This window comes from Coenobita brevimanus, chromosome 54, assembly GCF_032717465.1.
Source record: "Coenobita brevimanus isolate Jiangsu-jjx chromosome 54, ASM3271746v2, whole genome shotgun sequence".
In the NCBI taxonomy this organism is placed as follows: Eukaryota; Metazoa; Arthropoda; class Malacostraca; order Decapoda; family Coenobitidae; genus Coenobita; species Coenobita brevimanus.
Genome location: NC_137007.1, coordinates 6,270,312 through 6,293,083, shown reverse-complemented (window position 1 = coordinate 6,293,083; position 22,772 = coordinate 6,270,312). Strand labels below are relative to the sequence as shown.

General features: G+C 41.8%; 1 protein-coding gene across 1 annotated transcript in view; it reads left to right on the top strand.

The window, feature by feature from the left end:
- Positions 1 to 22,772, top strand: part of Pdcd4 (Programmed cell death 4) — a 109,843-nt gene that overhangs the window by 65,628 nt on the left and 21,443 nt on the right. Inside the window, exons 3-6 of the mRNA XM_080273383.1 lie at positions 11,515 to 11,740; positions 12,655 to 12,794; positions 15,809 to 16,042; positions 16,794 to 16,925. Of these exons, the coding sequence (XP_080129509.1) occupies positions 11,515 to 11,740; positions 12,655 to 12,794; positions 15,809 to 16,042; positions 16,794 to 16,925 (732 nt within the window). The remainder of the gene's footprint in view (positions 1 to 11,514; positions 11,741 to 12,654; positions 12,795 to 15,808; positions 16,043 to 16,793; positions 16,926 to 22,772) is intronic.

Genomic DNA, 22,772 nt, shown 5'->3' with positions numbered 1-22,772 from the left:
TTGTCAGGGGGCAAGGACATTTTCTTAGAGGCCAAAACAGTACTAACAATACAGCATTCATGAGTGATTAGTCTCTGCTGTGTACTGTTGAGAAAGTTTATAAAATTATCATGTTCAGAGAATCGGCGAAGTAAGCCAGCATAAAGTAAAACCTACTTTATTCATAAGTCGATAGCCCTCTTGTCAGTGGCGATCCACAGATATATATATATTTTAGTCATTTAATAACCATTACATTGGTTATTTACCCATAATCCTTGAAACCCCCCGTGACATTTATCCTGGCAACCTAATGTAGGTTTTACTTTATGGTGGCTTACTTCCCTGATTCTCTGAAGACGAGAATTTTATAAACTTTCTCAACAGTACACAGCAGAGACTAATCATTCACGAATGCTGTATTGTTAGTACTGTTTTGGCCTCTGAGAAAGTGTCCTTGCCACCTGACAATCATCAATAATAATATTAAAGACATAGGTTCATGCTGGTGCAAACTCCTGGCTAGCACAACGGATTTAAAAATTGATATGAAAGAACTGGCTTAACTACCAGTCGTGATTAATATATGAAGTTTGTGCTACCTGGGAGTAGCAAACTAAAGTAAGCTCAATGTGGAGAAATCAAACAAGATTGTTACATTTAATTGAGCTCAAAGGGAACTGTAAATTTATTAATTACAATAGAATAAATTTACGTAACAGGAATCTCAAAGCAAATTCACTCTCAATCAGTCACACTAGCTAATGATCTTCAGCCTAGAAAACAGGAAAAAAGATACTGCTAATTGGAGACGTGGAGTCACGGGGCTGCAGACCAGAGTTCTCACTAAGACACTGCAAGACGATCTTCCTGTCTGCTCCTCCGCAGCTACGACCACACTCCCTAGGCTGCCAACAGAGAGATTGGCGATCTCCGGGAATCACAGACAACCCACAGCTTGAGACAAGGTATCCTTCTCTCCCTCGGCCGATCATCAGTAACTGCTAACTCTAATTAGTGGACGGGAGTGGCATCACCGACCTAAAAGGCCCACTGCTTGGGATTAGTCGAATCCCCGGGAATCTTCACTGCAGCGCACACCTATCCTTTACGAAGGTCCCTCTCCAACTGCTATGCTTGGCCTAGAGGCGTGAGAAATTGGTATGTTTACCGGAAGTGGGCGTGGCCTAACTTCAACGGCTAACAGAGGCTGGGCAAACGATATACACACATAATAAAATCACTCAGTGGAGGCACTGATGTTGTGCATTGGAATGGTCTCTTATGAAACATTGACAAATGTTCTGAAAAACCATCTCGATCGAAGTGCATACGAGGATAGCTGAACCGAGTGATGCCCAGTGGGAATTCCACTAGAGTTCGTGTTTTTCTTATTAAAGTACAATGTCACCAATTTATATAAATACACTCGCGTGAATTCGTGACACACACCAACCATGAAAACAGGTGTATGTAGGTGTAGGGAGATTACTAGACTGTGGGGAGATAATGTAGGCTGTGGAGAGTAGGCCTATAGGTACGGGGGTTGGAAATAACCAGCTTTTCACATGAAAAGACAGCACTTCAGTGTGCTCTGTAACATCTACCGTGAAGCAGGTGTGTATGTAGGTGTGGGGAGATAACTAATGTGGGGAGTAGGCCTACAAGGGCTTGGTGGTAGCTGGGGAGAAAAATTTTGGCAACAACCAAATTCTCTTGTGGAAACCCTCCATTTCAATGGGATTTTTCATACCAGCCATAAAAACAGGTATGCATGTAGGTGTGGGGAGATAAAACGTGTGGGGAGTAGCCCTACAAGGCCTCATAGTCATTCCAAAACTAACAAACGCATATAAATGTTTATAACCATCAAGGACATCAAAATAAAGTTGAATAATGGTATAAATGCATGCATAAGAAAGGGGGAAAAATAAAACAATAATTTGTTTCCGATTTTTATTTTTACTGTCCCAACTTCTCGTTACACATTTATCACACCATTACAGTTATCACATTATCATTACACTTCATCATACTTATCATTACAGTTTTGGCAACAACCAAATTCTCTTGTGGAAACTCTTCATGTCATCAGAATTTATCACACCAGCCATGAAAACAGGTGTGTTTGTATGTGTGGGGAGATGAAACAGGTGCAGGGAGTAGCCCTACAAGGCCTCATAGTCTTCTGAAAACTGACACAGATGGACGCTACTCAGAGGTGCTAATCTGGACAGGTAGGGAGAATGAAAAAAAAAAAGTAAGATGTGTCGTATGTAGTACTCGTACAACATACAGCATTCTCCAACTACATACATACAGAAACTGGTGGGTATGAAGTGAGAAATGAACAGAGTAAGGTGTAAAAATTTGGGAACAAGTAGAAATTATATGAAACAGGTATGTACAGTACATCAGGCCTGACACTCAGGGGCCTGTTGGGGGTTGGAAGGGTAGAGAGGGGCAAGGAGGGAGAGATTGGATGGGGTTTGTAGGGGGGGGGGGATGAGGCTAGCAGGGAGGGAGGAGGGGCAAGAGAGGGTGGGGAAGGGACGCAGGTTGTTGTGGGGTGAGATGCAGTAGCGTGGAGGGGTGGGAGAGTGATGGGGTATAAGGAGGACGTGAGGGAGTGGAGTAGAGGGTGGCATGGAGGCGGCCGAGAGGGGGGTGCACCCCCCACTGCCTGGGTTGGTCCGATCCCCCCTAACGCCACGTCAGGGGCGAGTTCTCATTGGCCTGAAGCCATGTACGTCATAATCGGGGTGGAGCAAGCGCTCCGCAGTTTTTTACAGGCCGCGTTCAGTTGATGCAATTAGGCATTTTGGCATAAAACTCAGATCTCATCAAATGATGCGATTAGGACTTAAGGGGTTAACACCAGTACAGATGACGCTGATGAGAATCCTACACAAGGTGACACTATGCATCCTGGGTGGTGGGAAGCAGCTGAATCCACCCAGGAGACAAACCTCCTCATATATCCCAGCGTCCTGCCATTGGAATGACCCTGGTCCATCTTTTGTGAGGTGCTGTCTTCCACAAGGGTACACCATTTTTTTTTTTTTTTTTTTTTTTTTTTTTTTTTTTTTTTTTTTAAATAGAACAGAGGAAGGAAAAACAAATGAATTAAAAAAAAAAAAACATGCACCAGATTACTGGTGTCCGCTGTTCATAAAATATCTGTAACAGTTAAACTTGAACAGCAGTAGGTTGAAGTCTGGAAGGAAACAACTCTGGGGAAGCGAGTTCCAGAGAGATGCAGTTGAGGGAATGAAAGAATTCTGATAGGCAGAAGTTCTGCAGTATGGCTGAGTGACATTCCAGTCATGAGCGCTGCCAGCTGCCCATGTAGCTCAAGGGAAGGCATGGAGAGGTGGCACCATGGACGCAACTTCGTCTGAGCATTTGCTGTAGAAATACCTGTAAAACAATGCAAGGGAGGCAACATTCCTTCTTACTTGTAGGGGAGGTAGTTTATTAGTAATAGCAGGGTTATTAATAATTCTAACAGCTTTGTTCTGAATTTTGTCTACTTGTTTTAATGCAACCTCTCCACTTTTGCTCCACAAGGGTGAGCAGTATTCAAGCTGAGAGCGCATATGACTTATAAATTATAACTAACTGCTCGTCAGTGAAGAAGTTACGGACTCCGTACAATAATCCAAGTTTCTTTGAGGCGGTTTTAGCAAGTGATCTGACATGAGAGGTCCAGCTGAGGGCATTGTTAATTTAGACGCCGAGAATTTCAATACTTTTGGAAATGGGAATATTTGTAGCATTGAAGGTAATATACAATTCTGGCAATACCTGCCTATTAGTAAATTGTATATATTCAGTTTTACTAGCATTAACCCTTTAACCGCGGGCATTGTTTTGCCCCGACTGGCAACTCCCGCAGGGGTTTCAGCCAAAATGTAAACAAACTTTAAACCTTTATAACTCTGCACAGAATAAATCTAGAGTGAAAAATAAGGTACCATTAGAAAGTACTAACCTTCGGGTTTGCAATGATGTAGGTTTCATGATTTCGTTGACTGTCACTGGATGGGCAGTGCCGTTAGAAGTGAGCGAACTAAAATCACTATTTTTCGCTCACACACCATTACCTTCGCTCACACACCATTACCAAATGCCAACCTCATTCTGATAATAATACTATAAACATATATGAACACTGCACATACGATAAACACCCACTCTGTGTTCACTGAGGCAGGTAAAAGGCACTGTAATTGCCCGCACTTCACTGCCACATCAGCGGTGTTGTAATCACTATTTTTTGTTCACACACCATTACCAAATGCCAACCTCATTCTGATAATAATACTATAAACATATATGAACACTGCACATACGATAAACACCCACCCTGTGTTCACTGAGGCAGGTAAAAGACACTGTAATTGCCCGCACTTCACTGCCACATCAGCGGTGTTGTAATCACTATTTTTCGCTCACACACCATTACCAAATGCCAACCTCATTCTGATAATAATACTATAAACATATATGAACACTGCACATACGATAAACACCCACTCTGTGTTCACTGAGGCAGGTAAAAGGCACTGTAATTGCCTGCACTTCACTGCCACATCAGCGGTGTTGTCACTCACGCAGCTGGACAGATACTGATGCGTGTTGGTCAGGGGGGGGGGAGGTGGGGGCCCGGGGGGGGAGGTGGGGGTCGGCTGGAGTGAAAGAATTTAATAGCTACTCTCCCTTGAAACAATTGGCGCACGGAAAAAATGCGTGGTATTCAAAATATTCACAAACATTCGAGAATGACACCCGCAGTTTGGTCCAGTTTTTGCAATGTCATTCTGGGATGACACCCGCAGTTAAAGGGTTAAATGAGACAAGGTTGTTTTGTCCCCATTCACTGATCGTGGATAAGTCTTGATTTAAAGAGATGGCTGTATTGAGGTGAGAGTTAGAGATATCGGACTTTGCAAATGGATGTCTGAGTGTGAATGAACTATGAAGTGTTGAGTCATCTGCTTATGAATGGATGGGATTGTGGGTGACAGATAAGAGATCGTTAATATGAACAAGGAACAGGGTTGGTGCCAGAACTGATCCCTGCAACATGCCAGCGTTAACTGAGTGGAAAGTGGAATATACATCATCTACTTTTACTCTTATTTTTCTATTGCTGAGATATGAGGAAATCAAAGAAACAAAAGAGTTTAGTCCATAGCAAGGGAGTTTGGACAACAGGGAACGGTGCCACACTCTGTCGAAAGCTTTAGAAATATCCAGGGCTACTGCATGAGTTTCGCCATGTAGGTCAACTGATTGATGGATGGTATGAGTCAGGAGATTGAGTATGTCAATGGTGGATCTTTCTTGGCGAAAACCATATTGTCTATCACTAATTAAGTTGTTGGATTCAAGATGTGTAACTATGTGCTTATTAATTACAGTTTCAAAAACCTTACCAAGAGATGTGACAGCTATTGGTCTGTAATCAGAGGGGTCAGAGGAACTTCCTTTCTTTGGAATTGGGTGGATATTGGCTTTTTTCCATGAATTAGAGAATGAAGAAGTATGTATGCATAGTCTAAATAATTTTGTAAGAACAGAGGCAAGTTCTGGGGAACACTTTTTCAAAACAATTGGCAGGCTTCCATCTGGGCTTGGAGCTTTGTTGGTAGGTAAATTGTCTAGGATGGATTTCATGTACCTTGTCTGTATCTTAACCCCTTAACCGCGGGGCGTTACTTTTGCGATTCTGTGTTATTTTGAATTCGCCCGGGCTTTCAAGTGGTAGCTTGTTTCATCTATCAGTACTGCCAATGTCCAACACTAGTCAGCACTCCTAGTCTCATCTGTACTCCCATCCATTGTTAACAATTTAGCCATTTCTCCCCATTCTTGACTCCCCTCCCTACCTTCCCTCCATTACCCTCTCCTCTCGCCTGCCCGGCCGTGCTACGCTAGGTAAATTGTCTAGGATGGATTTCACGTACCTTGTCTGTATCTTAACCCCTTAACCGCGGGGCGTCACTTTTGCGATTCTGTGTTATTTTGAATTCGCCCGGGCTTTCAAGTGGTAGCTTGTTTCATCTATCAGTACTGCCAATGTCCAACACTAGTCAGCACTCCTAGTCTCATCTGTACTCCCATCCATTGTTGACAATTTAGCCATTTCTCCCCATTCTCGACTCCCCTCCCTACCTTCCCTCCATTACCCTCTCCTCTCGCCTGCCCGGCCGTGCTACGCTAAATAAATCTTCCCTGGAATTTTCCACTGATTTCATCCTTTGAAATAAGCCCTATGCCCTATTCTTATACCAAATAATATATACCAAAAAGAAATAAGGTAAGTGGGAGTGCCATACACCTGGAATTGGCTAATTATCACCTGACAACACCTCACGTGCACTCATTCGCTATTTTCGCTGTTTATTTTCCCTTGAAATATGCCTTATAATCTATTCTCATGCTAAAAATATATATAAGGAGGGAAGGGAGAAGCCTAAGTGATATTTACATTCACCTGGAACTACCTAATTTATAATGTATTGTCTAGATTTCCTGCCAATAATTTCACTGCTATATACTAGCAGCTGTCAAGAGGCTGACGTTGGCAGTAATGCATTGCCGTAGGTAGGCCACCCCGGCCCACCCCTATCAGTTCACTGTCATCTTCCAAAGTGAAGGTACGTCAGTTTGCTCCTGCTAGCTTCCGCCACTTTTTAGCCCCATGCAAAGGGCCCTGTGACCTTTACCCCCTACTAAACCTCGTGTGGAAAGAGGTAAAGGGCTGACAGTTGAAAGAGAGTGACTACGATCTTTCTGTTGAGTAAAACAGTGCAAGTGGAATTGTAAATAATGTGTAAACAGCAAGTGAAAGCAATGAATGTAAATATAAGTGAACAGTGGAAAATAGTTTTATAAGTTACTTCAAATGACTGCATAACACAGTGTAAATAAAATAGAAATGTAAATAATGTAAATAAAATAGAGAACGTAAATAGAAATGTAAATGAGTAGTATTATAAGAATACGAGTATATATACTAGGAGTAATGAAAGTGAAAGTTTCACTCTAGCATGTATGAATACCATGAGTTATGAGAGTGAAGGTGAAAGTGACATTCACTCTCAGTGCTAGTATACAGGACGAGAAAGTGAATGCTACGTATTTTACTGAAAGAAATTGAATGCCTACAGTGACAATAAACTACTATTATTGAAGGAAACTTATGGATAAAGACTGTAGATATATATAAGTGTTATATAGTAATAGAAATACAGTATAAACTGTGAGTGTTTTTATGAATAATAAATGACAACACCTGCGGCGAACTAGTGCAAGTGGGAAGGTCATACACCCTCGTAATTTTCATTGCTTTCACAGTATATATATATATATATATTTTTGGAATATGGATTCCAAACTGTTTGAGAATCATAGAATAGTGTTTCTAGTGATAATATCAGGCTGTGGTAATCATATTACTGGTTGTCGGGAAGTGTAAAGTGGAGACTTCGTTACCCAACTTCAGAGGTCTCCACAAGTCCTACGTTACTCGGCGAAGGCTCAACAAACACCCCAGGAGAAAGCTGAAGGTATGTGCCATAAGCATATGTGGTTTTAATATTCTAGGACTAATAAACTGATTTTTGGCAAATATTTTTAGAGAGAGTGTCGGAGCGCGAATATGCCCGCGGGTGCCGCAAGAAAAAGCAAATCAAGCCCGCGGTTAAAGGGCTAAGTGGAACAGTGTCGGGAGAGGCAGGTTCTAGTGCTGGGACATTCTGGCTGGCTTCCTCTAAGGTAGAATTTCTGGCAAATGTACTTGCAAAGATATCTGCTTTCCCACGCGGGTCATTTTTAATGTTGCCATCTGGAGATTTTAGTGGGGGAATGGATGATGACTTGTTAAAGTTATTATTGAAAGAATTGAGAGTTGACCAGAATATTCAGTTGTCATTAGGGTTGTTAAGTAGTTTTGATGCTTGCTTTTGAAGAAAGTTTGATTTAGCAAGATTTATTACAGCTTTTGCATGGTTTCTAGCAATTTTAAATTGAGAGAGTGATTCAGATGTTTTTGATTTCAAGTAATAGTTATATGCTGATGACTTTTGTGCTGTTGCTCTGGCACAGTTGCTATCAAGCCATTTTGGAGAGTTCGATCTTTTAGTGAATTGTTGACTTGGTATGAATAAATCCATACCAGCTAGTATTAAATCACAAATGTGGGACTGGGTAGAATTGACATCACTAGAGAAGAAAGACTGCCATGGAATGTCAGCAAGATAATTTCTAAATTCATCCCAGTTTGCCCTATCAAAGTGCCATCAGGCCACCCTGACACGTTCAGAATGGGAAGGTTAGGGAGGGCTAAGTAATGAGGCTTTGATGAGATTGTGGTCAGAGGATCCAAGTGGAGATAGTACCTCTATCCTGTACTGGCCTGGATTATTTGTCAGGAACAGATCCAAAAGATGGGCATTATGGTCTGGATTATCTGGTGTTCTGATTGGTTGCTTTACCAGTTGCGTGAGATTAAACGATTTTGCAAACAGCTTGCACTCTAGACCAGCATCGTCAGTCCTGGCAGAGTGCAATAACCATTCAACATTATGTATGTTAAAATCACCCAAGATGGTAATTTCGATTCCCTTCATGATGTATCTACTGGACTATACCTGAAGGACGACTCCACAGAAGTTGCTTACCTGTGGTTGACTGGTCTGCTCAGCCAGACAGATTGGATTAAGCAGCAACATTTTTTTAAATTTTGTATATATATATATATATATCAGTCTATTCTATCTGTTGCCATATGCCATAATCCTCGTTTGGGGTGGCCATTTGACTTTGAGTTTTATATATGGTATATATATATATATATATATATATGGAGCCTCTGTGGTACAGTGGTAAAGTGTGCATTTTCATACACTGAAGAACGAGGGTTCGCGCCCTGGCAGGGTAATAAACTTTGGGAGTGTTCTTCTGCCCACTTACTGCATTGGCGGACACAAGGGGTGCTGTGGTTGAACCAGTGTCGCATACTATAAAGTATGCTTGCACCCAGTCGGCTTGCACGGGCCGATTACACTTGGTTCACTGACTACACACACATCCAAAGCCACTCCAACACTACAGGTACACTTACAAGCACTTCTCACCCAACATACAATCTCTACTAGACAGCCTAAGCCACTTGGTAGAGATACATTGGCTGTATCATCCCTACTTCGGTCAGGACAGGCCGGTCCTGCAGTGGACACATAAACGGCTGATGAGGTGAGAGGAGAGATGAGATAGCTATATATACTGTATACATATATATATATATATATATATATGGAGCCTCTGTGGTACAGTGGTAGAGTGTGCGTTTCGTACACGGGTGGACCAGGGTTCGCGCCCCGCCAGGGTAATAAACTTTGGGAGTGTTCATCCGGCCACGTACTGCATTGGCGGACACCAGAGGTGCTGTGGTTGAACCAGTGTCGCTTACTGTAAAGTATACTTGCACCCAGTCGGCTTGTGCGGGCTGATTACACTTGGTTTGCAGACTACACACACATCCAAAGCCACTCCAACTCTACAATTACACTAACAAGCACTTGTCACCCAACATACAATCTCTACTAGACAGCCTAAGCCACTTGGTAGAGATACATTGGCTGTATCGTCCCGACTTCAGTCGGGATAGGCCGGTCCTGCAGTGGATACTCAAACGGCTGATGATGATGATATACATATATATACAGTATATATATATATATATATATATATATATATATACTGTATATATATATATATACTGTATATATATATATATATATATATATATATATATATATATATATACTGTATATATATATATATGAGTGTGTTGTCCCAGATGATTGGCTGTAGAGTGTAATTGTAAATGTGTATAAAGGGAAGGGTGATGCCCTGGAAAGAGGAAATTATAGAGGTATAAAGCTTTTAGATCAGATAATGAAGATAATGGAGAGAGTTTTAGAAGGTATGATTAGAGAAAGAGTGAATATTGATGAGATGCAGTTTGGCTTTATGCCAGGTAGGGGGACCACTGATGCCATATTCATTGTTCGACAGCTTCAGGAAAAATATATTGGTAGGAGAAGGGATTTTTATTTTGTTTTTGTTGATTTGGAAAAGGCCTTTGACAGTCCCTAGAGAGGTGGTGAAGTGGGCAATGAGAAAGCTTGGCTTGGAGGAGTGGCTGGTTAGGGTGGTTATGGCCATGTATGTGGGTGCTCACACCCAGGTAAGAGTGAATGGAGATTTGAGTGATGAGTTTTCCGTGAATGTTGGTGTGCATCAGGGGTCAGTCTTGAGTCCCATGTTGTTTATCATGGTACCTGAAGCCCTTTCACATGACTTTAGAAACGGACTCCCGTGGGAGTTGTTGTATGCTGATGATTTGGTGTTGCTTGCAGAGAACGAAAGGGAGGCGGAGGAAAGGTTTAGGAAGTGGAGAGATGGTATGGGGCAAAAGGGTTTAAGGGTAAATGCAGATAAAACAAAAGTGATGATATCTAGGGTTGGTGGCGGTACTGTCAAAGACGAGGGAGAGTGGCCATGTGCAGTTTGCCACAAGGGCATGGGAAGTAATTCCATCTTGTGTGGTGTGTGTGATAAATGGGTGCATAAGAGATGTAGTGGTATCAGAGGTAGACTGCAAGATAATGCTGATTTTATGTGTACGGCGTGTCGGGGTGAGCAGGTGGAGATTGTCAGACGTGAAAGGATTGAACTTGCTGGTGAATCTCTTGAGTGTGTGGGAGAGTTTTGTTATTTGGGAGACATGTTGTGTGCTGGAGGTGGGGCTGGAGCTAGCTCTGTGGCTAGGGTGAAAAGTGGTTGGAAGAAGTTCAGGGAGCTCTTGCCTCTTCTGACATTGAGAGGACTCTCCCTACGTGCTAAGGTGTCTTTGTATGCAGCATGTGTTAGGAGTGTAATGCTGTATGGTAGTGAGACCTGGCCAGTAAAGAGGAAGATATTCGCCAGCTCAGACGTACAGAAATGACAGTGATTAGGTGGATGTGCAGTGCGTCCCTGCGTCCAAGGCCTGGAGGGGCTGGGTTTACGTTGGAAGAGTTGAGAGGTAGGATGGGACTGGAGTGTATTGGTGTTGTGATGAGGAGAGGTAGATTGAGGTGGTTTGGACATGTGGAGAGGATGGGGGATGATAATTGGGTGAGGAAGGTGAGAAGTGTTAATATTGGGGGTGGGGTTATGAGGGGTAGACCGAGAAAGACATGGGACGAGGTCATTAAGTGTGACCTTAGGGTTAAGGGACTGAACAGGGAGGCTGCAATGGATCGTGCAGCGTGGAGAGCCGCCATTAGGTGACCAAGGCCGACACATGCAAGCTTGTTGGAGCCTTTAAAAACGAAACGAAATGATAGATAGATAGATATACCTGTATATGTATATACTGTATATATAGATATAGATAGATATATAGATATAGATATATATAAAACAAACTTATCCCCAGTGGGAGAAGAATGACCATTCCCTCTATCACCATTACAGAAACAGATCTCATCTCTGGTGGCAGAGTACTTTGACCATGGTGACACCCAGGAGGCCTACCTGTCCCTGGACGAAGCTGGGCTGGGACGAGGAGGCCGGGCACACCTGGTGGTGGTGGCTGCAGTGGAACTGGCCATGGAACACAAACCCAGTCACCGTGAGATGACCAGTGTTCTCCTGGCTGACCTCTATGGACACCTTCTTTTTGAGACACACTATGCCAAAGGTATTTGTCATAAAGAAGGGGATGCAACTGTATTATTGTATTCTGTGTGGTATAATTCTGTGCATGTACAATGGTTCATCATGATCAGCATCATCATTGCAACCCATATTCCCAACATAAAAATGGGTGAGTTAGGTTCTGACATGAAGAATACTTTCGTTTTGTTACTTCATTTTTGAAGGTTCCAATGTGTTTCCGAGCATTGACCTTGGTCACCAAGTGGTGGCTTTCCTCACTGCTCGAGTTCTAGCAGCCTCTCTGTACAGTCACTTATCCCTCTACATGACCTTGTCCCAAAATTTTTCACTCTACCTGTTCAGTGTTCATCTCTCTCACCTTCTGCACTAAGTTGTCTTCCTTCATCCTCTTCACATACCCAAACCATCTCAGTTTACCCCTTCTCATAGGGGCTGTTCGGCCAGACTGCCTAGGGAACAACTACTACTCTATCTCATCATCACATCACTAATGCATTCAAGTCCCATCCTCCCTCTCAGCTCCTTATTGACAGTCCTAACCTCCAGGCCAGTCATTCAAGGATGCCCTACAGAATCATCTGATCATTCTCACCTCTGTGTTCGAGCTGAAGAATATCATCATTTACTGCCCAGATCTCACTGCGGTACAGCATTACAATCCTAACACACTGCATACAAGGACCCCTTAGCACAGAGGGAGAGCCTTATTAATTTCAGGAGAGGCAACAACTCTGTAAACTTTTTCCAACCATTTCATAAGTATTGCTTCATTTTTATGAGTTCCTATATGTATTTTCACTTAGAATTTTTAACTTCTTGACTGAACCTTCACCTTTGGTTTGTCAGTTTCCTATTTTTAATTCCATTTCTGTATTTTTCATGTTTCCCATATATTTCCTATTCCACTGGTGTTAACAGATTTCATTTCGTTTGCAGGTTATGATACGCTTATTAAAAATCTGAGCGAGCTGGTGTTGGATACACCTGATGCTCCCACCATCCTTGGCAACTTCATTGCTCGCTCTATTGCTGATGATTGTATTCCACCAAAGTTCCTCCAGAGCTATAAGGGCAAGGTAGGTCTTCATTCTCATTTTTGCTTGGAAATATTCTCATTATCACAAATTTCTGCATAGCAAGGTATAGTAGAGTCGCTCTTTAAGAGAAATTGAAGCAACAATCTTACAATAACACAAACATTTAATTTCTCCCAATATTTTATAAGAATACTAATATCACTTAATTACACGAGACTCAAAATGGGTACGTTTAGTATCCAGTTTCTCTGTGGCCTCGTTTGTTTACGGGTGTGTCATGCTTTTGTCCCTCGCTGCTTTGGGTCTTTACAGTGTTGCCAGATGAGCACGTTATTGCCAGACTGGGCGACATGTGTGTTGGGGTGGGTGGGAGGAAGGTGTCAGTCATACCAAGGAAGGGTCGGGTCAGGAGAAGACACTGACAAGGTGATAAAATGCAGTTTGGGGAAAGGTAGGGGATAAGTGGAGGAGTGGAGACAATAATAGACTAATCTGGATGTAAACTCATCCCATACTGAATGAGCCAAATTTTTCTGATCCCGAGTCGTCAGCAAATCACTACGACAGTCACAAAACCTGTTCACATTGGCTGCAATGAAGTTAGCTATACCGTATGTAAAAACCCTTGACTATTGCTGTTCCCTCATCATAAAATTTGCACCAGAGTTACAATGACCACCCTGTACCTCTGCCACACCTATCTCTTTGTCTGAAGCCCTCACACCCTTTACCACACCTGTCCAACCCAACCCTAATCCCATAATTACTAACAACGCAAAGTTCTTTCCTTCTACCTCATCCCCCTTCTACTCGATACATACTTCTGTGCTATCCCCCCCCCCCTCTCTCTCTCTCTCTCTCTCTCTCTCTCTCTCTCTCTCTCAGTGTAGGGATGCCTTATAGTCTCTACACTGAGTTTCAAGCCAAATGGTTTCCTGTACCCAGGAAACCATTTACTACACTGGGTGGTAACCATATAACTGGGGTTTTTGGCCTGGTTCCGTTTCCCCAGATTTCCCTATCTTCATCATTCATTCATTGCCAGATGCCATGTATCCCAAATGGGGTGGCCAAGGGCCCAGAGTTAACTGTTCTTACAGGGAGGGGCACTAATCCTCCACCAACCCCACTTGACACATAGGGAGAACGTTATGCCAACAGCATCTGGTGTTCCCAGGCGGTCACCCACCCAAGTACTAACCAGACCCAACCTATCTAAAATCACTTAATCTTGGCAGACATTTCAGAGAGCCTCAGAGGGCCTAGTGCCTGCCCAGGGCCCCAACCAAATAGGCAGCTTCGCATTGCTGTATGGAAAGCGAGAGGTGTGAATGAGGAGAGCAAGAGGGTGGAAGTGGTGAATGTGTTCAAGAGTGTGAGCTATGCCATGATGGCATTATGTGAAACAAAAATGAAAGGGTGTGAAGTGTAGGTGTAGGAGGGTGTGAAATGTGTAAGATCAGGCATGAATGGGAGAGGAAGATGCAAGGAAGGCATTGCCTTGTTGCAGAATGAAGTGTGGCAGAGTGGAATGAGAGATTACAAATGTGTTAGCTCTAGATGTATGGATATCTAGTTCAAGTTTGAGAAGGTGAAAGTGGGAGTGGTTGTAGCGTATGCACCATTTGACGGCAGGGGTGAGAAGGACAGGTTTTGGGATGAGGTGGATGAAGCAGTGGGAGAAATGCCCAGGAGCTATAAAGTGATCTTAACGGGCAGTATGAATGGAAGAGTAGGCACTGGTCCTGAGGATGACTTAATGGGTTATAATGGAGTACCAGATGGAAGAATATGAGAAATGAAATAAGAAAATACTGAATTAGTTGTGTATCCAGTTAAATGGATAAGAAATAATTTCAGTACAGTATATCATCAGAAGGTGGATTACATTATCTATATTGTTGGTTTTCTGAAATATATTGATGTCTGTAAACTATTAGTATTGTTATGGAGTGATAGAAGTCAGCGTGGAGCTAAATTAGATTGTTGTTTTTCATTTTCCACTGTGAGTAGAAACTTGGTAAATATATCATGGAGTAATGGGTTCTCAAAACTTGCTGGTTGCAATACATGAATCTATCTGTCTTTCAGTAGCCAGATGCCATAATCCCAGAAGGGTTGGCCATTTGTCTTTGAGCTAATTGTTTTATGGGGAGGGATGCCAACCCACTTGCCGACATGTAGGGAGTATATATGGGTAGTAGTAGTAGTAGTTGTTCCTTAGGCAGTCTGGCCGAACAGCCCCGAGTCCTTAAGGAAGGCCATGGTCGAGACTGGGCTTTCCCACAGAGCTCTCAAGGAGTGTATGTTGTGTTGTTGGTGTAGATGATTGTGTGCAATGCCATCTTCCATAATGTGTTTAATAGTATGGGGTGCTGTGTTACATTTTGGACAGGCATCAGTGACAGTCATCCAGCCTCTGAGGGCTGGATGATGCCCACATCACAACCTGGCCAGGCAGGCTCTGTCCTCACGAGGGAGATAGGATTCAGAAGGTTGGATATCAGAGGGCCGTGCATACAGCTGTGTGTTGTCTTTAAGTGACTGAATGGAGCGGCGAGTGATTTGAGTATGGATATGCTTCTGGAAGCTGGTCTGAGGCGGGCAAGGGGGGAGAGATGACAGTATTTGTGTATATCGTGTGCTGGGTGTTGTTTTGATGTTCCTTGGTGTGTGTGGATGTGCTGCCATGTAGTGTAGTGGATGTTGTGGGTTTGTGGAGGCTGCAGTGAGAATTTGGGTGCCTCACACACACACGGGTTGGTTATAATGGTCACCACCAAGCACTGTAAATGATTTCGTGGCTTACAGGAAACGATTTGGCATGTCAGTCAATGTAGAGCCACCTGAAAAGGAAAGAGGAGTAATACAAAGTGACAGGAAAGATGGGAGGAATAGGAAGAGAGAGGGCAGACACAGAAAAAATGATAACAGTGAAGGAAGAAGTAGGTAGCACTACATCAAGTAAGTGGATGATGATTGCCACCACCTACCACCAATACATGTCACTTTTTTTTTTTTTTTAACTATTATTATTTATCTGTTTTTGGCAGGTTGACTGTGAGCATGCTGTGGTGGCTTTGGCACGATCTGACAGCCTTCTGTCTATGAGACATGGGCTGGTGCGACTAGACAATGTGTGGGGTGTGGGTGGGGGCACACGGCCAGTCAAGTACCTGGTTAAGAAAATGGTGTTGTTGCTGGAGGAGTATCTGTCCTCAGCTGATGTTGCAGAGGCCACACGCTGCCTCCAAGAGCTGGAGGTTCCACATTTTCATCATGAACTGGTACAGTGTAAATGCTACTTTTACTTGTTCAGATTTTCACTTCAGCCAAGCCAAAGTTTGTTGGTTAGGGATGTAATGACCGTACTTATTCTCAAGTTCCTAATCTTGAATCTTCTAAATTCTCTATGATCTGGCTACAGCTACCCTGTTAGTTATTGCTTAAATATATCTGCTCTGAGAAGTGTGAATGTCAGGGGTAGAGGTGCAAGAGGCAGATCGATAAAGATGTGGGGTGAGGTCATAGAGTGTGACCTCAGGGATGTGGGACTGAATAGATAGGCTGCTAGAGATCAAACAACATGGAAAACCACCATTCGGTGACTAAGGCCAATGAGTGCAAGCATGTTGGAGCCTTTATAAACGATACTATACAACACAACAACAAGACGGAAAGAAAAAAAGATAATATGCAATAACTAAAAATTACAAGAGGTAGACATCTGTCCACATGCATCATCCAAGGGTTGGTTGGGGTTTATTGGCCACATAATGTCACTTTAGCAAGTGAGTAGTCATTCTTGCCTTAAATGCCAAAACTAAGTAACCTTACTCTTGGTTTCGTACACTCCTGATGGAGCAATAAAAGACTGGATGATGGATGCATTCATTGCAAGTGGTGCATCTGTAGTAACTATGTGTATCTGATTTTCATCCATAAATTTTCATCCTTCATTCCTTAGCTTGATTCTCCTGTTAACTAAATGATTATGTTCCCAGGCTTGCTCATATTTTATATCGTATTTTTGGACAGGTTTACGAGGCAGTGGTAATGGCACTGGAGAAGATGGATGAGCGAACCAGTCAAATGATGTGTAAGCTGCTGGGCTCCCTCCACCGTGCCATCATCATCACACCAACACAGATGAAAGCCGGCTTTCTCAGGGTCAGTTCAAATGAAGGGACACTTTTAGAAAACAAAAATGCTTCTCATAAGTTTTGTACATTAATATAAAGTGAGGGTGAAATTACATAGATGCAGGATGTAGGGAGGAGTGTAAGAACACCTGGTGGTGGTTTTGATAAATCTTGACAACTGTTTGAGAATTTTGGCTTGTAAAGATTCAGAGAATGACATGTGACATAGGTAGGATGGATGAAAGGTAATATTAAAATTAATTTGAAACTGTGTCAGGGTTACTTAAGATGTTTGAAAACTTTGTGTTGTAAAGGCAGAAATGCCATTATGTGTTTGTCATGAAGATGCAAGAGTGGAATGAATCTTGGGTTAGTTAGTGAAAGTGAATATATATTTTATGTCTTTAATACACCGTGCTAACATTGTGACAAGTTTTGCTCGTGTTTTGAAGTTTTCAAAGGTATGGCTAATGTGGAAGTCCAGCGTACATTAGCATAATCTAATATGTGGATGAATTGCTAATGAAATTCTCACACACACACACCGCTACTGGACATACCTAGGAGTATGTATAATGAAGCATGTTTGGTGATACTCTAAATTAAGTGATGATTAAAATAGTACAGCAAGTACTGTATAAGCAAAAAAGTGTAGTCCAAAGAAAGTATGCATCAAAATCATTGGTCCAAGGAATTTGCTGAGGCAAGGCAATCATCAGGGTGTTGCCAGTACCACACCAAGGTGGGCAGTAAGGAGGTGCCAGATTGTAAGTAGAAAATATCTTTCTGTAAGATGGAGTACTTTTCACAAGTGCCTCTGGTAGGTAAGAGAAGGAATGAAAGTCGAAAACAGAATGAAATGAAAGTCGAAAACAGAATGATGAATACGGAGAACGGGTTGAAATGGAAACTTATAATAAATTAGTGGAGAAAGCGAATAAACTGGAGAAAACTTTTACACTGGAAATAGAGGCAATCAGAAGGGACCTATGCCTACAGAAGGAAAAAAAATGAAGAATTAATAAAGGAAATAAACAGAAAAGACATAACAGTAGATGAGATGTCAGCTGAGGTAGACTCGCTGAGAAAGAAAACAGGTGAAAAGGGGAGTACAATGTTCTACCATGAGAGATTTATGGAGGAGTTCAAAAATGATACAGTTAGAATTAAATAAGCATGCAAGCAAGCAGTCTCATGGAACAAAGCAGTGATAGTGAAGAAAAGATAACTCAGGCAAATGAAATGATGAGAAATTGCACAGATGTAGTGCAAAGTACATATGCTGAGATCGGGAAAGTGAAACGAGTTTAAAAACAAGGTCAAAGAAAAAATCATAAGAAAGGATGTGAATCCATCTATCTATCATCCAATCCTACATTGCCCCATGAGGAGCGTAGGAGCCCGGGACTAGGCAGTTGGTCTCGACATTTAAGATGAGTGACATTACATGAGCAGTCAACCCCAACCACCCCTTGGATCTAAAACTTTACCAGCTCAATTCGACTGGAGCACAATAATTACCCACTAAACCACCAGGTGCCAAAATTTGGTTATATGGGTACCACCCAGCGTAGTAAATGGTTTCCTGGTGTACAGGAAACCATTTGGCTTGTCTCTCAGTGTAGAGTCACCCACAGCCAGAAGGAAAAAGAAAGAATGAAGGAAAGAAAGACAGAAGAGGGAGTGTAAAGTCACCCATAGGCAGAAGGACAAGGAAAGAAAGAAAGACAGAAGAGGATGGAAGGAAAGAATGATGGAACAGAGGAAAGGGCAGACACCCAAGAGCAGCACTACATCGAGTGAGTGGATGATGAGCGCCCCCACCTACCACATAAAGGAAGTGAAAGAAATGATAAAAACAGCCCAAAGCTGATAAAGGAATCAGCTGAGATTAGCAAATTCATATAAATTACTGGTAAAGTTGAAGATATAAGAAACAGAATCTCTAGAGACTAAAAGGAAATGATAAATATAATAAACATATTAAAAGATGCGTCAAAGGACATATGTGAGAAAGATATAGAGGAATATAGAAGGCTAGGGAAGTATGAGAGAAACAAGTCAAGGCCTCTGAAAGTAACCTTCAAAACTGTGAACACTGTAGAAGACATTAAAAAATGCCAACAAACTCCAGGAATCAGATACCTAACTCAGTAGGAATGGGGATTGCTAAAAGACAGGAAGGAAAAAGCAAAAACAACAAATGAGGAAAGATCAAAGGAAGAGAGAAGTAAATTTTTTTTTTTTTTTTTTATTACAAGGTGGTAGGGTTACATGTAAGAAAATGGCACATAAACAGTAGGGACTGGGGGGGAAGGTAAAAGACTCAGCTTATGTCAGATATATAAACAACATGACTAAGTTGATGTACCCAAATGTAGATGGAATGGTATCCAAATTATTAGAGATGAAAGACTATACCAGAAAAAATGAACCTCATATTATTTCCCTAACTGAAATAAAATTAACCCCAAGGATATCTCATGACACCCAAAGTTTTGATGAATACAGCATACGAAGAAGAGATAGAAATTTGAAAAAAGGAGGAGTTATGATATTAACAGAGAAAAAAATCCAAGTCAGAGAGATAGAACTAGATATACCCTCACAAGTTAGAACTAGATATACCCTCACAAGTTAGAACTAGATATACCCTCACAAGTAGAATTTATTGCAGTAGAGATCAACACATCTGAAGGGAAAATAATGATGGCAAATTTAAACATGCCACCCAAGACAAACACTTTGGGTAGAGGTGAATTTGAAGACTTGGCAGAAAGTAGAATACAGAGTTTAAGAACCCTTCTACCAATTATGGAAGAAAAATTTGAAAGAATTATACTGACTGGAGATTTCAGCACAGATATAAATTGGAATACACTAGATGTAAGAAGCTATGAAAGCTGTTGGGATCCAAAGCTCCTGGATCTTATACAGGAGTTTTCCTAACACAACATGTAAAGGAAAACCCCGGAAAGGAGGACAAGAAGAACCATCATTATTAGCTCTTATATTTACCTGGCAAGATAATGGAATTGCCAGCATAATGTATCTCCCTCCTTTTGGGAAAAGCGACCATGCAGTATTAAACTGCAGTTTCAGGATAGCATATGATATAGTTAGTGATAATGAACGTTATAAAAAAAAGCCTAAACTACAAAAAGGGCAATATTCTTCATCATCATCCGGACCTCCTTTCCCACCCTAGGGCAGGGTGAGGAGTGTCAGCATCCAGACAGCCAAAGTTTGCCTAATGCAGTGGGTCACGCTACCATTCACTCATCATTCAAGCCCACAGAATCCAGGTTCCATCTGCTAGGCCAAAAGGTTTCACCATGTACTGTAGCTTCACATATAGCTATCTGATAAAGCCAGTCAGAATGCTGTTACATTAAAATGGGGTGCCAGATCCTGGGTCATACACTTCTCCATACAAAATTCATCCAGCTAGCCTTATCTCTTCAATCCCATCCCCTCACCAACTTCCAGTGTCTCTTTTCCTCACACACTCCTCCACCATATCTCTCCACATTCTTCTTGGCCTGCCTTGCCTCCTTCCTCCTTCAAATTCACTCAGATATACCTTTTCACCACTCTGTTGTTATCCATTCACTCCACATGGCCATACCATCTCATCACACTCTCTTTGATTTTGTTGTCCACAGACTTCCCCACTCCATATCGTTCACGAATCACATTATTCCGTATCCTGTCCACTTTCTGTACTCCACATACATTCCTCAACAGTCCCATCTCCACTGCTCTGACTGGACTTTTCATTTTCATGCCACACACCAGTCTTACACTTGTATGTTAAAGTTGGCACTAACACTCTCATGTAAGCCTCATGCTGCTGCAACACTCAAGCCTCTATTTCTTACCATGACCTTCATAGCACCAGCTACTTTGCTTCCCTGTGTCACTGCTTTCCACTTCCTTCGCACATTTTCCTCTCTTTTCTATCACTGTACCCAGGTATTTGAACTCTCCCACTAATTCCAGTCTCTCTTCATGCACTGTAACATCACACTGGGAGTCACCTTCTTTCTCAGTAACCATCACTTTACTCTTTTCTGCATTTAATATCAAGGCATGATGCTCATAGACATCTACAAAACTCTGCACTAGTCTACCAAGCTCTTGTCCGGTATTTGCAAGTACAGTAGTTCTGCATCATCAGCATACAACGAATTTGAGATATTTCATCCATCACCATTCATTATCAGTGCCATCCCTCTCTCCATTACTTGTTTTTACTTTTCTCATCACCCCATCCATATATATATTGAACATTGATGGGGACATCACACAACCTTTTTGCACATCCATACTAATTGTGAACCATTCACTTAGATGCCCATTTACCCTTACACATGTCTCAGCTACCATCATACAAACTCTTAATGGCAACTTGCAGCTTACCATCCTCACATTATATATGTGAAACCTTCCACAATCCTTCTCTGTCTACTTTGTTATATGCTTTTTCCAGATCCATAAATATCATACACATACACCTCGTAGCCTTTCTCAAAACCCTTCTCCATTATTTGTCTCATTACAAATATTTGATCTACACATCCTCTGCCACTCTTAAAGCCACCCTGTTCGTCACTCACTAGGCATTCTGATATCTCTCTTACTTTCTCTATCACAGTTTTCCATATACCTCCCCAACAACATTCAATAGACTACTGCCTCAATAATTCTTGCACTCACTTCGCTCACCTTTATTTTTGTACAGGGGTACAGTCACAACCTTTTTCCACTATACTGGCACAGTTTCACTCATCCATGCCTTCTTACCTCCAGCAAGCACTTTATTCCACTCTCTCCACTACACTTAATCGTCTCTGCATACACCGCATCAGCACCAGCTGCTTTCCCATGTTTCAGCCATTTTACAGCGTTCTTCACTTCTGCAAGTGTCACAGTTCATTCCTTCTCTGCACACCCTCAAAACCAGTCATGTTTAAAGCCACTTTGCTGTCTCCAGTCCCATTCCTCAGACTTTAAAAATATTCTCTCCATCTGGTCCTATCATTCCATCATCCCCATAGGTTAATAATCTGCTACCAACATCCTTCAGACTTTCACATTTCTTTCCACTGTCACTTTTACATTTCTGCGCCTCTTTCCAGAATAACTTCCGGTTTTCAGATTCATTTGCATTCATTTTTCTGCGTAGATCATCATTTACCCCCTCCGTTTTCCTCTTCACTAGTCTCTTTGCTTGCTTCTTGCTCTCAATATATTCTTTTTTCAATTGAACCCCTGTCCTGTATCCATTCTAGCAACTTCTTCCTCTGTTTCACCACTGCACTCTTAGCTTCTTCATCCCACCATGCCATACCTTTCTTCTCTGTTGTTAGTCTTCCAACACCACACATTACTTTAGCATTCCTAACTAAGCAGTGCTTATATGCATTCCACAAGTTGTCCAGATCCAGATCAATTTAATTCCTAAGTAAATATTTTATAGAAATAGATTGGGAAAAGGAGCTTTGAGGACAAGATATAAATGTTATACTGTGTAGAGAAAATTCTGTGAATTTTACAAAACAGGAGTCCAAAATTATATCCCTCAGGACAAAGAAACAGAAATAACAGATAAAGAAATAGTTTAATACTGAATGTAAAAAAGCAAAAGGGAAAAGAGATTTGCTGTGGAATAGATACAGACGACATAATAGTTAGAGGGCATATAACAACTAGAAACAGGCATGAAATGATTATACAAGGATAAGGAGAGTAGCACAACACCAGTTTGAGGAAGATATTATAAATAAAAGTACAGTACTGATCGACTGAAGCTGTTTTACAGCCACATATGAAGCAAAACTGAAGTCAAAGATAAAATACAGTCCATTATGGA